Source organism: Mobula hypostoma, chromosome 8 (assembly GCF_963921235.1).
Source record: "Mobula hypostoma chromosome 8, sMobHyp1.1, whole genome shotgun sequence".
In the NCBI taxonomy this organism is placed as follows: Eukaryota; Metazoa; Chordata; class Chondrichthyes; order Myliobatiformes; family Myliobatidae; genus Mobula; species Mobula hypostoma.
Window position 1 is genome coordinate 92,702,495 of NC_086104.1, and position 16,494 is coordinate 92,718,988.

Below are 16,494 nucleotides of genomic sequence, written 5' to 3' on the forward strand. Positions count from 1 at the left end.
GGGAAATGGCTGCGGGTCTCCATACAACAAAGCTGGCCTAGCAGTGAGAAGTGGACTAGTTAGTATAGGAGAAAGTTTCCATTGATTCTTCCCAACATTAAAGTGTGAGAATTCCTCCCCTTGACTTGCCATCTTATTTTGTTTCTCTGGGTTGGGCCTGCTACAGTGGTGCTGCCTTGGTTATTGATTTAAATAAATCCCCTGTGTTCCACTAGAAATGCTGTGTTGTTAATGTATGTGAGTGGTATCTTGGCACAGATGGTGGAGCTGCTGGCTCGCGGCTCCAGCAACCCGTTCAATTCTGACCTCCTGCTGGTGAGCATGTGAGAGGTAATAGGATTATGGGCCAAAAAATGGGGGAGTGGGACTTCAGCTGCTCATAGGGGCTAGTATATCTTCTCCCATCCCCACCCCCGACACTCGCTGGTTTCCTCCAACATCCCTGTTAAACCTGAGAGTGCATACTATCAGACTCGAACAGGTCCTATCCACTGTTATCCAACTTTTGAATGGGCTGTTTAGGTGCGGAAAAAAAATGAGTTCTTGACCTCCCTATCTATCTCACTGTGGCCCTTGCATTTTGTTTATCTGTACTGCAGTTTCTCGAACTGTAACTGTATATTCCTCATTCTGTTTTCTGTTAATTGACTCGTGTCTTATCATATATTTGAGCAGAGGAAGAATTGGAATTGATGGGTATGTGAGGCAATGGGTTAAAGGGAAAATAAATGGGAGAATTTGATTGATGGGAGCTGATTTGCACTTGATAAAAGTACTTTGTGTGTATGTAAAATTACCTTTTTAAATTAGAGCCCAACCATCTGAACCAAACCATTTGCAATCTCCTTCCTCAATATGACATCAGGTATCCCTACTATCGAAGCCTTATCTATAATGTTGTCACAATTAGGCTCCACTTTTCCAGTGTTCGACTACTGAGCCTTCCACGTACGTGCTCTGGAAACCTGCATACTTCGCCAAAACTCTGACCCAAATCCTAATCTGCACCAGGTTGTTGCTTGTTGATTGATATTGATTCCTGGACTGACGGGACACTGAATTTAAATGTTGACCTTGTTTTGGAATCCTTCCATGTTCCTGAATATAACCCCTGCCCCTTTCCCTTTCCCCTCAAAATTTGGCCTTTTACCCCCTCCACCCTCCCCTCTCCCTCCACCCTCCCCTCTCCCTCCACTACCCCCCATCTCTGTCCCCTCTCCCCCTTCTCCTTCCTCTCCCCGTCTACCCCTTCTCTACTATTCAAAGAATCAATTAAAAAAGAGCTACCTAGATCTTAGGTTCATCCTCCCTGGCAAGCATTACATGTTTTATTTTATACGTATTCACAATGCTAAGGATTTGCATTGTAGAGTGTTTTGCTCTCATTTTCTGCTTGGTGCTGCTATCCCATTAATGATTCTGTTTTAGGATTGCTTTCAAATTGGTTTTGATTTCTTCTTCTCCACAGACAGAGTGGTTCAACCACTACAAAAAGTCACTTGCCTCTTACATGAGAGCCATTGGTGGAGATGAAGGGCTGGACATAACTCAAGATATGAAACCTCCAAAAAGTCTGTTTATTGAGGTAAGTGTTGTAGTCCATAATATAACAATCAATATGTGAGGAATTATGGAAGGTTGCAGAGAAGTTGGTCCGATGGGTTACTGGACTCCACTTGAAAGGCATCTCTGTTGGACAGCAAATAGAACTGTCAAATTTTTGAGTGCCTCTGAAGAAATGAAAAATACTGATTTTTATTTCTTTTATTCCCGCTTGAATGTCACCACAGAGACTACATTCTTTCAGAAGCTACACAAATTTTCCTGACCTCTGGCCTCCTTCATTTTAACTCTTGCATTTCAAACCTGCTAGGCATCTCAGATTTTGCAAATGCTTTCATTAGTTCTGTGCCCCCTCTCAATAGCTATCCAAGGCAGATCCTCAGAGACAAGGGTGACTTCCACTTAAGTTCCTTAGGTTCATGGGTGGCCAGTTAGAGGGTCTGCAGACTCTGCCACAGATGGGATGGGTAGGCAGATGGCTTGTTTAGGATATGGGTGCAAGATGTGAAGTGTTTGTTGCCTTACTGGGTACTCACCCAAGCCAGGTATTCCCATATTATATTTCTTCTCAGGGAGACTTTTAAGAAAGTACTTATCTGTAACAGATTTGGGGTGTTAGTATCCCATGTCCAGAGCTCATTGGGTGCTATCATATGATTGGTGCTATGCGTGTGGGCTTGGGAGAAGGTGCTGATGTTGGAATTTGAGGATATTTGTGTCAGTGGGCTTGTGCGGTCAAGCTCATCACTGAAGCACGTGGGATGGCAGAGATGTTACTGCGCTATAGACTTGGGTTGGTGCTGGGTTTGATGTCTTGGTTTTTACATACTTTTCCACAGTAAGCCAAAGGTTGGAGGCAAGAATGAATTTATTCATTTGTTTCCTTATCCTTGCTTTCTACTCTTATCAGCCGTTTCATTCAATAGATGATCGTAAACACAAAATAATCTGCAGATGCTGGGATCAAAGCAACACTCACAACACGCTGGAGGAACTCAGCAGGTCGGGCAGCATCCATGGAAAAGATCAGTCGACGTCAGGACGAAGGGTTCCGGCCTGAAACATTGACCAATCTTTTCCACGGATGCTGCCCGACCTGCTGAGTTCCTCCAGCATGTTGTGAGCGTTGCTTCAATAGATGATCCTTTGTGATTTCCACCATCTTCGCTAAGATTCCCCAGTAGTGTAGCAGTTAGTACGATCATTTTACAGAGCCAGCGATCACGAATCAAGATTCAATTCCCACCTCTGTCTGTAAGGAGTTTATATCTTCTCCCTCACCACGTGGGTTTTCTTTGGGTTCCTCTCACAGTCAGAGATGTACGTTTCGGTTAGAGTTAGTAAGTCGTGGGCATGCTATGTTGGGACCAGAAGCAAGACAACAGGGTTCCCTGGAACTATCCTCACTGATTTGATACAAACGATGCTTTTCATTGTATGTTTTAATGTACATGTGACAAAACTGATCTTTAATCAGAACACCTTCCCCTTTCCCATGTCAGTAATCCAAAGAGACTGTTCCTTTCCCAACTCTGAAGGCTACTCTTCAGTCTTTGCCACATCCAATCTTATTCCATTCTCCTTTCACGTTCTCCATCCAGGAACACAAACACTTCCAGGTGAAGCAGAGGTTCACTTGTACTTCCAGCAAAGCCCACTGCAGTCAATGTTCACAATGTATGTACGTACATTGGAACATACATGTAGATTGGGTAATCACATTGTGGAGCACCTGCATTCAGTCTGCAAGGGCTGTGTTATTTTTAACAAGAAATAAATTTAAAAATCAGCACCTCTTTTTCTTTCTGGATACCTTGCATCTGTTGGTATTGAAACAGGCCAGTTCTCCCATCTGTAATATTGGTTTAGTTTTCCACGTTTTAAGAAAAACATTAATCAGCTGCGTCATTCCCACAGCTCTGCATTTTGCAACTCAGTCGTGCACAGTGCAGGAAAGGTTCTGCAGGCCGCCATATCTGCATTAGCCACAATGCCATTCTAAATGAGTCCATATCCCTCTCTTGCCTGCCTGTTCATACATCTGTCTAAATGCCTTTTAAATATCATTATTTTATCTGTCCTACAACCTCCCTGGCTGTGCGTTCCAGGCACCTACCACTGTCTCTGTTTTCAAAATAAATTGCTTTGCATAATCCTTCACCTTACTGTGTCTCACCTTAAGCCTATATCTTCTAGTATTTGACGTTTTCATCCTGGTGCAAAAAGCTTCTGACACTCCAGAGCACACTATCCAAGTTTGTCCAAACTCTCTTTGTAACTAATACATTCCAATTCAGGTGACATCCTGGTAAACCTCTTCTGTGTCCTCTCCAAAGCTTCCACATCCTTCCGATAGTGTGGTAACCAGAACTGCACACAGTACTCCCAGATGTTGCATAACCTTAGCTTTATACTATTCTAAAATGACTTCCTGACTTTTATATTCAGTGCTTTGACTGATGAAGGCAAGCAAGCTGTACACCTTCTTTAGCATCTGTGTTGCCACTTTCAGATAGGTATAGTCTTGCATCCTAAGACCCCACTATATTGATCAAAGTTGCTGGTGAACGCAGCAGGCCAGGCAGCATCTCTAGGAAGAGGTACAGTCGACGTTTCGGGCCGAGACCCTTCCTCAGGACTAACTGAAGGAAGAGTTAGTAAGAGATTTGAAAGGGGGAGGGGGAGGGGGAGATCCAAAATGATAGGAGAAGACAGGAGGGGGAGGGATGGAGCCGAGAGCTGGACAGGTGATAGGCAAAAGGGGATACGAGAGGATCATGGGACAGGAGGTCCAGGAAGAAAGACAAGGTGGGGGGGAACCCAGAGGATGGGCAAGGGGTATAGTCAGAGGGAGAAAAAAGGAGAGTGAGAGAAAGAATGTGTGTATAAAAATAAATAACAGATGGGGTACGAGGGGGAGGTGGGGCATTAGCGGTTCCGTGCCTATTCTGGTATCTGTCCCCCACTTTTCCTTTGCTACATCGACAACTGTATTGGCGCTGCTTCCTGCACGCATGCTGAGCTCGTTGACTTTATTAACTTTGCCTCCAACTTTCACCCTGCCCTCAAGTTTACCTGGTCCATTTCCGACACCTCCCTCCCATTTCTAGATCTTTCTGTCTCTGTCTCTGGAGACAGCTTATCCACTGATGTCTACTATAAGCCTACTGACTCTCACAGCTATCTGGACTATTCCTCTTCTCACCCTGTCTCTTGCAAAAAGGCCATCCCCTTCTCACAATTCCTCCGTCTCCGCCGCATCTGCTCTCAGGATGAGGCTTTTCATTCTAGGACGAGGGAGATGTCCTCCTTTTTTAAAGAAAGGGGCTTCCCTTCCTCCACTATCAACTCTGCTCTCAAACGCATCTCCCCCATTTCACATACATCTGCTCTCACTCCATCCTCCCGCCACCCCACTAGGAATAGGGTTCCCCTGGTCCTCACCTACCACCCCACCAGCCTCCGGGTCCAACATATTATTCTCCGTAACTTCCGCCACCTCCAATGGGATCCCACCACTAAGCACATCTTTCCCTCCCCCCCACTTTCCACAGGGATCGCTCCCTACGTGACTCCCTTGTCCATTCGTCCCCCCCATCCCTCCCCACTGATCTCCCTCCTGGCACTTATCCTTGTAAGCGGAACAAGTGCTACACATGCCCTTACACTTCCTCCCTTACCACCATTCAGGGCCCCAGACAGTCCTTCCAGGTGAGGCGACACTTCACCTGTGAGTCGGCTGGGGTAATACACTGTGTCCGGTGCTCCCGATGTGGCCTTCTATATATTGGCGAGACCCGACGCAGACTGGGAGACCGCTTTGCTGAACACCTACGTTCTGTCTGCCAGAGAAAGCAGGATCTCCCAGTGGCCACACATTTTAATTCCACATCCCATTCCCATTCTGACATGTCTATCCACGGCCTCCTCTACTGTAAAGATGAAGCTACACTCAGGTTGGAGGAACAACACCTTATATTCCATCTGGGTACCCTCCAACCTGATGGCATGAACATCGACTTCTCTAACTTCCACTAATGCCCCACCTCACCTTGTACCCCACCTGTTATTTATTCTTATACACACATTCTTTCTTTCACTCTCCTTTTTCTCCCTCTGTCCCTCTGACTATACCCCTTGCCCATCCTCTGGGTTCCCCCCCACCTTGTCTTTCTTCCCAGACCTCCTGTCCCATGATCCTCTCATATCCCCTTTGCCAATCACCTGTCCAGCTCTTGGCTCCATCCCTCCCCCTCCTGTCTTCTCCTATCATTTTGGACCTCCCCCTCCCACTTTCAAATCTCTTACTAACTCTTCCTTCAGTTAGTCCTGACGAAGGGTCTCGGCCTGAAACGTCGACTGTACCTCTTCCTAGAGATGCTGCCTGGCTTGCTGCGTTCACCAGCAACTTTGATGTGTGTTGCTTGAATTTCCAGCATCTGCAGAATTCCTGTTGTTCCCACTATATTGATCTTCCTTAGGGTCCTCCCATAAACTGTATGCTTTCCTTTTGCATTTGACCTCTCAAAATACATCACCTCACACTTGTCACATCTGTCATTTCTCCGCTCAAATTTCCAACTAATTTACTGTATATCCTGCTTTTTCAATCAGCAACCTTATTCACTATCCACAACTCCACCAATTTTCATGTCACCTGCAAAGTACTAATCAGGCCATCTACATTTTCAGAGGTTCTACGACTGACACTCGTGGAACACTCCTGGTCACAGACCTCCATTTGGGAGGGAGAAAAGTCCCTCCACTATTACTCTGCTTTCTACGACCAAGCCAATTTTTTGTATTCAACTTACCAGCTCACTGTAAGTTCTATGTGACTTAATTTTCTGGGCAGTCTACCAGGAGGGACTATATCAAATGCTATAGCAACATCCACTGTTGCACCCTCATCAATTATCTTTGACACTGCCCCAAAAAACTCAGTAGGATTTGTGGGGCAGGACCTGCCCTGCACAAAGCTATGCTGACATTCTCTTTAAAAACTCACACAGAATGCTAGAGGAACTCCAGCAGGCCAGACAGCATCTATGGAAAAGAGTAAACAGTCGACATTTCGGGCTGAGACCCTTCATCAGAACGTCGACTGTTTACTCTTTTCCATAGATGCTGCCTGGCCTGCAGAAGTTCCTCCAGCATTTTGTGTGTGTTCTTGGATTTCCAGCATCTGCAGATTTTCTCATATTCTCTAATAACTCAATGCTTTTCCAGATATGAGTAAGTACTGTCCTTAAGAATTTTCAGTAATTTCTCTGATGCTGATGTGAGATTCACCAGCCTACAATTTAAAAACAGAAAAATGAGGAAATCTGCAGATGCTGGAAATTCAAGCAACCCACATAAAAAATGCTGGTGAACGCAGCAGGCCAGGCAGCATCTCTAGGAAGAGGTACAGTCGACGTTTTGGGCTGAGACTCTTCGTCAGGACTAACTGAAAGAAGGGATAGTAAGAGATTTGAAAGTGGGAGGGGGAGGGATGGAGCTAAGAGCTGGAAAGTTGATTGGCAAAAGGGATACGAGGCTGGAGAAGGGAGAGGATCATGGGATGGGAGGCCTAGGGAGAAAGAAGTGGGGGGGGAGCCCAGAGGATGGGCAAGGAGTTATAGTGAGAGGGCGAGGGGGGAAAAGAAAAATAAATAAGGGATGGGGTACAAAGGAGAGGTGGGGCATTAACGGAAGGTGGAGAAGTCAACGTTCATGCCATCAGGTTGGAGGCTACCCAGACAGAATATAAGGTGTTGTTCCTCCAACCTGAGTGTGGCTTCATCTTGACAGTAGAGGAGGCCGTGGATAGGCATATCAGAATGAGAATGGGACATGGAATTCTATTTTCTGGTTTATCCCTGTTGTCCTTCTTAAAAGAACATTGGCTAGTCTCCAGAATTCTGGGACCTTGTTTGTGGCTAAAGAGAATACGAAAACCATGTCAAGGTCCATGCAGTCTTCTCCCTTGCCTCTGATTTTCATAGGATAGATTCCATCGGGCCCCGGGGACTTTGCCACCTTAATGCTTCTCAATACACGCAACACTTTCTTAATACTGACATGCCTGCCAGGACACCCCTCCTAATCTTATCTTCATCTGTGTCTATCTGTCTTATCTATTGTTCTCTCTATCTCTGGTCTCATCAACCTGCAAAAAGTGATTTCCATTCAACTTCTTACACCTATGGTAATGTTGTTAGATATCTTGACCCATCCACTTCACTCCCAACCTCTCTGAAACTTAAAGCTAAGTTTTCTCTTTTCTATTTCTGCTAAGGATATTCAAACAGAAACCTAACTCTTTTCCATAGATGCCACAGCCTATGTATCTTGCTGTAAGTGTGCACTAAATCTGTGGACCTCCTTGTCTTGGACTAACATTTTGCTCTATTGAGATCATCTCGGTATATAGTTCCGGTGTGTGTCTATTTTGGTGTGCTAAGTATTAAGTACCCACTACAGGTGTCTATCACAGTAATACGATATTTTGTTAATTTAACTCTCATTACATATGGGATAAATTATTCAGACAACCATTACATCTTTAGTAAACAAGGACTGGGAATACATGCAGATCCGTGCAACAATATGCCCGTTACCCCTTGATTTTGCTGTTTGCCATCGATCTAACCTCTTCTGAGTTTGACCTTCAGAAATGTTGTTTCTCCAGCTCTCCAGGCATCCTTTGCTTTCTGCTGCTTGGCCCCTGGGCTTCAAAACTACCTCCTAAAATCTCTGCCTTTTTTCCCTTTTAGGAGCTTCTTCTTAATTTGTCAGTTGTTGTACCCCATTTCCTTTGGTAAGGCTTGATAAATTTTGTTTGGTAATGTCTCCTGTGAAATGTTTGATGTTTTACAATACCTTAGTTTTATAAAGTTCCTTTTAATGTCTTAAAAATTGTCCTCTTCTCTAGGTGCGGTGTCTGAAAGATTACGGTGAATTTGAGATCGATGATGGTACAACAGTCCTCCTGAAAAAAAACAGCCAGGTAAGAATTGAGAAACCTATCTACAAACCTTTCTATTCAATTTCTTGTTCCTTTTACCGCAAATTTGTATTCACAGTAAAAGGTCTGTCTTAAAATGTTGAATGTAAGTGCTAGGAATTGTGTGAGAATGTGTTCAATGGACACGTGCATTCAAGCAAAATGGAAGATGGATACTCTCTATGAGCAGGCAAGAGCACCAGCATATGAATGAAAGCATCTCTCTTCCAGCACCTAGCATACATCTTAAGTATTGGCAGGTTTAGTTAGAATGAGGCTTCTCCTCTACATGACCACTAGATTAAGTTCTGTTCACCACATTGCAGGAAAGATGCAATTACGGTGGGAAATTATGGTGGGGTTTGAATTAGATAAATAATAAGGATCTGTTTTCCTTATCAGCTGGAGCAGATACTTAAAGTAATTAGGAGGAGGATGGGGGGGGGGGAAGATGTGAAATTGTTTTTTTTGCACCCAGCAAGTAATGGGAATCTGGATCTCAGTAGCTGGGAGTGCAGTGGAAACAAATACTCATCATATTTAAAGACCTGAGATTTGTTCTGGAGCCATCAGTAATTGATGAAAGTTGCCTGGACTCTGATTTCATTGAATTATGGGAAAATGTAATTGACAGGAGGAGGGCCTTCGACCCATGGTGTCCCTGCCAGTCAAAGGAACCACCTGCCAAATCCCACCTTTCAGTACAAAGTCTGATCTTACAAATTACTGCTCCATGTACATGCCCCAGTTCTGTTTGGGTTCTGCTTCTCTGCGCTCTCAGCTTCTGAGTTCCAAATATTCCATCCTCAGGATGGAAAAAAAAGGTTTCAGCTAATTACCTTGTATGCTGATTAGATTTTGACCAGATGGTTAGGAAAATAGATCTCTACCAAAATGCCCAGTGTAATCACATCCTACTTGCAATATGGTGAGCAGAACTTGCTCTAGTCTTCAAGCTGTGGTCTAATTAATGTTATATATAATACCAACAAAATCTCTAATCCAACCAATAGTTTGCCCTCCTTATCCTATCATTAAGAATCTATATACTTACTGTACATTCTTTTCACTGTCCTCCCATTTATTGTATCCCACATAAAATGTTGCACGTTCCCGAATACATGCTTCATATCTCTCCCGACTGAATATTATTTACAATTTTCCTTCCCATCTGACAAATCATCTGACTTCCTGCCTTCTAATGCTTTTTGCTCATGCGTTTTTTTTGTCATGTGCTCACTTTGTCACGACCTTTTCATTTTGCTAATGTACTACACAAGGCAAGTGCTGAATACTGAGTCCTGTGGCAGTCACATTGGCAAGAAACCAGTCACAATATATTTCATCAAAGTTACCCTTTGTTTCCTGCCACCAGTCCAATTTTACCTCTCTCGCTTGGATCACATGCATTTTTACTTTATTTCACCAGCCTGTCTAATGGTACCTCATTTAAAAACCTTGAGACTTCCCACCTGCAATGAAGCAAACAGTGAGCTACTTTAGTTGTAGTCAAAGCTTGTTGCTTATCCATGAAACTCTGATAGAAAGATCCCCTGGCACTCTGCTGCTGTCAAATTTGACTGTGGGTTTGGAAACGTGAGTCATTCATTGCTGCTGTCTACCGCAGTATAGCTTCTCATTCTGTCACCACTTTACATAACTTTAACTATTGAAGGTATATCAATGCCTTCCATTCTGTTTCTTGGTGATTTGGTTACACGCCTGCAACTAATCTCTACCAAGAAGTGTGATTTAGAGAATAAAGCAACACACATAAAAGTTGCTGGTGAACGCAGCACGTCAGGCAGTATCTCTAGGAAGAGGTACAGTCGACGTTTCAGGCCAAGACCCTTCGTTCTAAAGTTGCGTTCACCAGCAACTTTGATGTGTGTTGCTTGAATTTCCAGCATCTGCAGAATTCCTCGTGTTTGCGTTAGAGAATAAAGGTCATCTTTCTGTCACACTGTATCCTGAATCCAAAGCTTCCCCCCCACCAAAGAGGAAATCAGAGGTGCAGCTCCTACATGGCTATACTATACATTTTCTTTACTCACTTTCCTGCCTTCATTTCTTTCAGATTATACACTAGAAAAGAAAATCTTACAATTTCTTATGCTTTCTTTCAGCATTTTATGCCCAGATGGAAGTGTGAACAGTTAATTCGTCATGGAATTCTGGAACATGTGTTATCCTGAGAATAGCAACTGAATGTTACAGGCGATAGCTTACTCTTGTTTTGGCATGTATTACCTGCATCTTATTAAAATATTCAACTGAGAGTAAAACCCTTTAATTTAACAGCTAATAAATTAGTCACTGTTTATTATGCTAAGTTATAAACACCACTATTTCCAAGAGGGTTATATTTTAGCAGAAGCCTAAAAAATCAGCTAAAACCTTTCTTCCCTCTCAGAGCACATCCTTGCAAGGAAAGTATGTGAAGGAGGGGGAGGAATTATCTTAATTTTGTCTATCACTAATTATGGAGGGCGAGGGTTGGACCACAAACATCAGAACTGTGTAATTTCAGTGCTTGCTAATGTTCAGCTGAAAAATGAGAATGTGGTCTGATCCTATATCTGGGAGAACCTGTATAACCCAAAGAATAATCTCGTAGCTTTAAATAAACATTTTAATTCAAATCATTTTAAATAGTGTACACTGACATCCTTGAATATTTATAAAGTTTCTTTAAAATGTATGAAAGTCAAATAAAACATTTCTGTACAAAAGGATCAGCATTTACAAATTATTTTCAGAAACTTAAACATATGTTTTGCATAACTATACATGAATAGAAGCAATTAACTTCTGCCACATTAATTTCAATATTAAAATAGCAGCAGAGTCAAGCTTGCACCTAGTCTTGAGGAGGTACTGCTCAACATAAAAGACTTTCAAATGTTACAGGAAAACTCTGAATCGTGTCACTTCAGCTGAAATAAGGCTGGCAATTTCTCTCCCACCATCCTGGCATTTTCTACCTCTTTAAAACAATAGGCCATTCATTGCAAGTTTTCAGTTTGAACAGGAATACAGAATGCTGGAAGAACTGAGGACCAGGAGATGGGAGGTAGAGTTACAGTAGCTGTGGAAGCTGGTGGGTTGAGAGCTGCTGAGTCATCCCTGAGAGGGAGATGTGGCTGGGTGCAATCCAAGAAATGGAAGAGATGCATTAGAGATATTCCTAGAGACTTTGAGGGCAGGTGGAAACTGGTGACAAAGGTGATGAAAGTGACAAGTTCCACACAAGAGGTAACACTGATGTTGTCAATGTAATCAAGAAAGCTGGAGAGAGGTGCCACAATTTTATGGAACAAGAACTGTCAAAAGAAGCCACTGAAAAGACTATTGTAGTTGGGCCCATGCAAATACCCATAGCCAGACTGTTCAGCTGTAGAAGTGGGAGGAATCAAAAGAGCTATTGAGGGCAAGGACAAGTCTTGCCAGGCAGATGGATATTTGGTAGCGGGGAAGTGGTTGGGTCATGACTGCAGCCACTAATTCTTTAGCAGTCATGTTGATCTGTCACTGCCAGTAGGGATGTTCTCTTAATAAGTCTGTTGGTGGAAGGAAAGGTTTTTCTTCCTTCTATTCCCTGTATTAATCTTTTTCTTGGTTTCTCTTCTGTCTGTCTGTGTCTTGTTTTACGGCGGTTGGCACCCAGCTTAATGGTGCATTACCGCCAATTTGGTTTCTCTCTGACGAGTATCTGCAAGGTGGACAGGGAAGAGGAAACAGTTCTTAATAAACTTGCACCCATGAGCATTGCAAGTTCTCTGAGAATGTACCAACAGTTTTCCAGTTGATTTACTTTGATTCTAATGCACCATGCGTAACCACATCAGGTTGAATCTCTGTAAAGTGCTGAAGGCATCAGTTTTTTGAAAAATGCCTTTGGAGCTGCAACATTCAGAGTTAGGAGAGGGAGGCTGGTACAATTTTCCTCAGCAGACTGTTCAAAGCTCCAATTTTTTCACCCAGCAGCTGATTCTTCCTTTCGGCACTTTTCTGTCGCTGCTCTGTAATCTGCAATGCTTTCATTAACTGTGCGTTCTCCACATACAGGTCCTTCAGCAACAGGTCAGACTTGGTGTTCTTGGCAAACTGTAGGCAATAAGCAAACCGATTATTTTTTTATTCTTTTGCATAGTGAAGCTCATTTGGCCATGGAACCTTTCAAGCTGCTTGACACTAAGCCATAACATTTGGAGCAGGAAACAAAAATAGATTACGAATAAACTCCTCTCGGGCTTCCAGCCGGGTACAGATATTGATTTTAACCAATGTTTCGATGACAAACTCTGCCACCTTCATCAGGGATGATGCTCTGATGAAGATGGCAGAGTTTATCACCGAAAAGTTGTTTAAAATCTATTCCTATACCCAGCTGGAAGCCCGAGAAGAGTTAATTCAAAATATAAGCCAGGAAAGCATTAGATCCTTTTCAAAAAGGTTTGTTTTTAGAGGAGATGCTGGTTAGAAATTTGGGATTTGCAAGCAGGCGCCAGTGATGGAATAACTAAAATCTGTAAGTGGTAGAAAAATGTAGCTTATAGAGTTGGATGTTAGATATGAGAAGAGATGATAGCAGGCATCCATTGACAACAAACTGGACTGGTCAAAGAACACTGAGCTGTCTACAAGAAGGGTCAGAGCTGTCTCTATTTCCTGAGGAGACTGAGGTCCTTTAACATCTGTCGGACGATGCTGAGGATGTTCTATGAGTCTGTGGTGGCCAGTGCGATCATGTTTGCTGTTGTGTGCTGGGGCAGCAGGCTGAGGGTAGCAGACACCAACAGAATCAACAAACTCATTCGTAAGGCCAGTGATGTTGTGGGGATGGAACTGGACTCTCTCACGGTGGTGTCTGAAAAGAGGGTGCTGTCTAAGTTGCATGCCATCTTGGACAATGTCTCCCATCCACTACATATGTACTGGTTGGGCACAGGGGTACATTCAGCCAGAGATTTTCCACCGAGCGTCATAGGAAGTCATTCCTGCCTGTGGCCATCAAACTTTACAATTCCTCCCTTGGAGGGTCAGACACCCTGAGCCAATAGGCTGGACCTGGACTTATTTTCTGGCATAATTTACATATTACTATTTAATTATTTATGGTGCAACTGTAATGAAAACTAATTTCCCCCGGGATCAATAAAGTATGACTATGACTATTAAAATCAGGAATGAACAAGGCAATAGTGAAGCATAGCAGGATTCTGATGTAGGTCTGCGATCCCTAATAAATGGTTCAACTTGTCTCATCAACAATCCACAAACCAGCCATGTAAAGATACTGGAACTCACTGCAGAAGTATATTCACAATACTCAATTAAATACCTAAAATAGTTTTAAATTTAGAGAGATAAACTTCATTTCCCAAGATCTGCAGCTTGAGCCTCACAATCAGTTAAAAGCTACAACGCTGATGGAAGCATTTTACAGGTGAATGAGTTAATTCCATTCTCTGAAATAGATGTGTAATGATAATTCATTTCATATATGAATGCAAACATACACCATCTTAAGTAATTTTCTGTCACACTTTAAATAATCACAAACTTATGAATGTCAAGTTATCAACTGTTGTGGAATTTGTAGCTGCCCCAATCACTCACCTGTTCCTTAAGCTGTTTCATTTTCTCTTGAAGTGTCATGCGTACATTTTTTAGTTTCTTTTCCACCTCTTCCATCCTTCCTTCCATTCGCTTCAGCAGTCTCTCATATTCCTCCTGAAGTAGAATGTAATCATTTTATTTATATTCTGATAATAAGGAGACCAAGCATCAATTAGTTCCAATAGCTGGAACTGAAACACGAAAGGCAGTTGGACACACTGACCTTAAGGGGTTCATATGAACCATTGTCTCTGCTGGATTTTTAGAAGTGCTTCTCAATTAGTGTTATTCGCTGCAACTTTACATTAACAGATTGGTAAAGGCACAACTAAGCAAGCCATTTGCTTGCATTGCTCTACCAGAAGAACACACTAGCTCCATTGTTCTTCTACCCCACCCTCCAGCTTCCAGAAGCTTGTAGTATTTCCCTCGACCAGTGCCCCCCTCCGCCGAAGGCCACATTAAGACCTGACTCTATCACATCTGCAGGCTGTGCACTCCAGACTCCAACCAAGATTTTTCAGCATTGTTTTTAAAATCTGTCTCCAGCCACCTATTCAAGTTTTACATTCAGCTCATAATTCTCCGTGCCTCCCCTCTGCTTCTTCTACCAATCGTAACTGTGTCCCCGGTAACCGAACTTCTATGAGAAACTATCTACTACAGTATAAGCAAAACTCTTCCTTCATTTTGAATAACCACCCAATATACCCTTATTTCTCCTCTCAAATTTATCTAATATGTTGTCATTGCTGATTAACTGGTTTCTGACAACTTGCACTCATTCCTCAACAACACAACTTACTGGTGGACAAATAGAACACCATGGCCCATCACCACACTGTTGTGAAGTTTGAACAAAGTGCTATTTTTATACAGAAATGGTTGTATGCAAATAGTGATCCATAGAAACTTTGTGCACTTCTGAATTGTGTCACTTTCATATTTAAGTAACAATATAATACATACTTCAGGTGTTAATAACCAATTAACTGTGTGTTAAGGGCCAATAATACTTGAGAATTGTTAAAATAACTGTCCATAGTATCACCCTAGAACCCTTCGTTTGCATCCTTATCTTGTCTGGCTATGCTCGGTTCCTGGGCTTGAACAGAAAGGCTGTACAAGAGTTAAGTTTTTGGAGGCCAGGTTCAGCCTGAGTAATCGCACTCTCTCTGCACACGGTCCCTGTCAGCTTATCATCGTGACAGTTGCCTTAGTGACCTTCAACACAGAAAGGCTGTCCAAATGGTCCGTGTTCTCTTCTGTTAACACACCAACTTAACCCTTGCTGTGCTACAATTTCCACAATATCACACAACAGAAGTCTCATCCCCAGTACAATTCATCTCGAGGCAGGCACGTTATTTAATCACCACACTGGAGAGTTTTTCATCTCCTTTCCACCTAGCAATCCCGAAAAAAAGCCCGCAAACATGGTGTAGGGAAGTTGAACCACAGCCAGTACCAGGAGTTAGACCTCTGAGCACCTCAACAGCACAGGAAACAGTGTTCTATACAAGACATCTTTGCCCTGCACTGAAACAATTGTTCCACTTGCATACAGAAGCCAAGCCAGTCATGATGACTTCAGATTTAGATACGTGTACATCGAAACATAGTGAAATGTGTCATTTGTGTAAAAGGATGTGTTGGTAACAGCCCGCAAGCGTTGCCACACAATCCGGTACCAACATAGTGCACCCATGATGTTATTTATTATTTATTCATTCATTGGGGTACAGCACAGAATAGGCCCTTCCAGCCACGTCACCCAGCAACCGTCACTTTAACCCTCGCCTAACCACAGGACAATTTACAATGACCAATTAGTCCACTTTGGACTGGGTAGTGGGGCTAGGACCCACAGAAAACCCACATATTTCAAGGGGAGGAAGTACAGATTTATTACAGGCGACGTTGGAATTGAACTCTGAACTCCAACACCCCTTGCTGTAATAGAGTCATACTAACCGCTATTCTAGTGTGGTGTCCCCACACAGTGTTCGGCAGGACAACAGCAGCAAAACAGCCCCCTTTCCTCCTTCCCACCTGTCCACACACACGGACAGTCCTCCAACTCCAAGCCGGGCCTCTGGGTCCCCAGGCTTCGACTTTCACACTTATGATGGACCTTCGGTATCAGTCCCCATACTAGCCAACGACAGGACCTGGAACTGACCAGCCCTCCCGCCCCCTCTTCGCACAGACATCTGACCTGGGACACCCGGACATTCTCCGTCACCCATCCACGTCACTGGCCTTCAAGTGCAGTGTGGAGGCCTAGTCTCCTGATGTAATTATCCCTATATCTACACTGG

At 43.2% G+C, this 16,494-nt stretch overlaps 2 protein-coding genes across 4 annotated transcripts in view; one reads left to right on the forward strand and one right to left on the reverse strand.

The window, feature by feature from the left end:
• The window catches only part of gins1 (GINS complex subunit 1 (Psf1 homolog)), a 38,465-nt gene extending 27,197 nt beyond the window's left edge, over positions 1-11,268 (forward strand). For both annotated transcript variants that reach the window (XM_063056343.1, XM_063056342.1), the window contains exons 5-7: positions 1,469-1,585; positions 8,480-8,554; positions 10,678-11,268. In XM_063056343.1, the coding sequence (XP_062912413.1) occupies positions 1,469-1,585; positions 8,480-8,554; positions 10,678-10,746 (261 nt within the window). In that variant the 3' untranslated portion in view covers positions 10,747-11,268. The remainder of the gene's footprint in view (positions 1-1,468; positions 1,586-8,479; positions 8,555-10,677) is intronic.
• A 42-nt stretch (positions 11,269-11,310) lies between these two features.
• The window catches only part of ninl (ninein-like), a 114,307-nt gene continuing 109,123 nt past the window's right edge, over positions 11,311-16,494 (reverse strand). Inside the window, exons 23-24 of one of the 2 annotated variants that reach the window (XM_063056336.1) lie at positions 14,174-14,287; positions 11,311-12,658 (exon numbers count right to left, since the gene is read on the reverse strand). In XM_063056336.1, coding sequence (XP_062912406.1) covers positions 12,470-12,658; positions 14,174-14,287 — 303 coding nt within the window. In that variant the 3' untranslated portion in view covers positions 11,311-12,469. The remainder of the gene's footprint in view (positions 12,659-14,173; positions 14,288-16,494) is intronic. The other variant, XM_063056335.1, reaches the window with a different exon arrangement.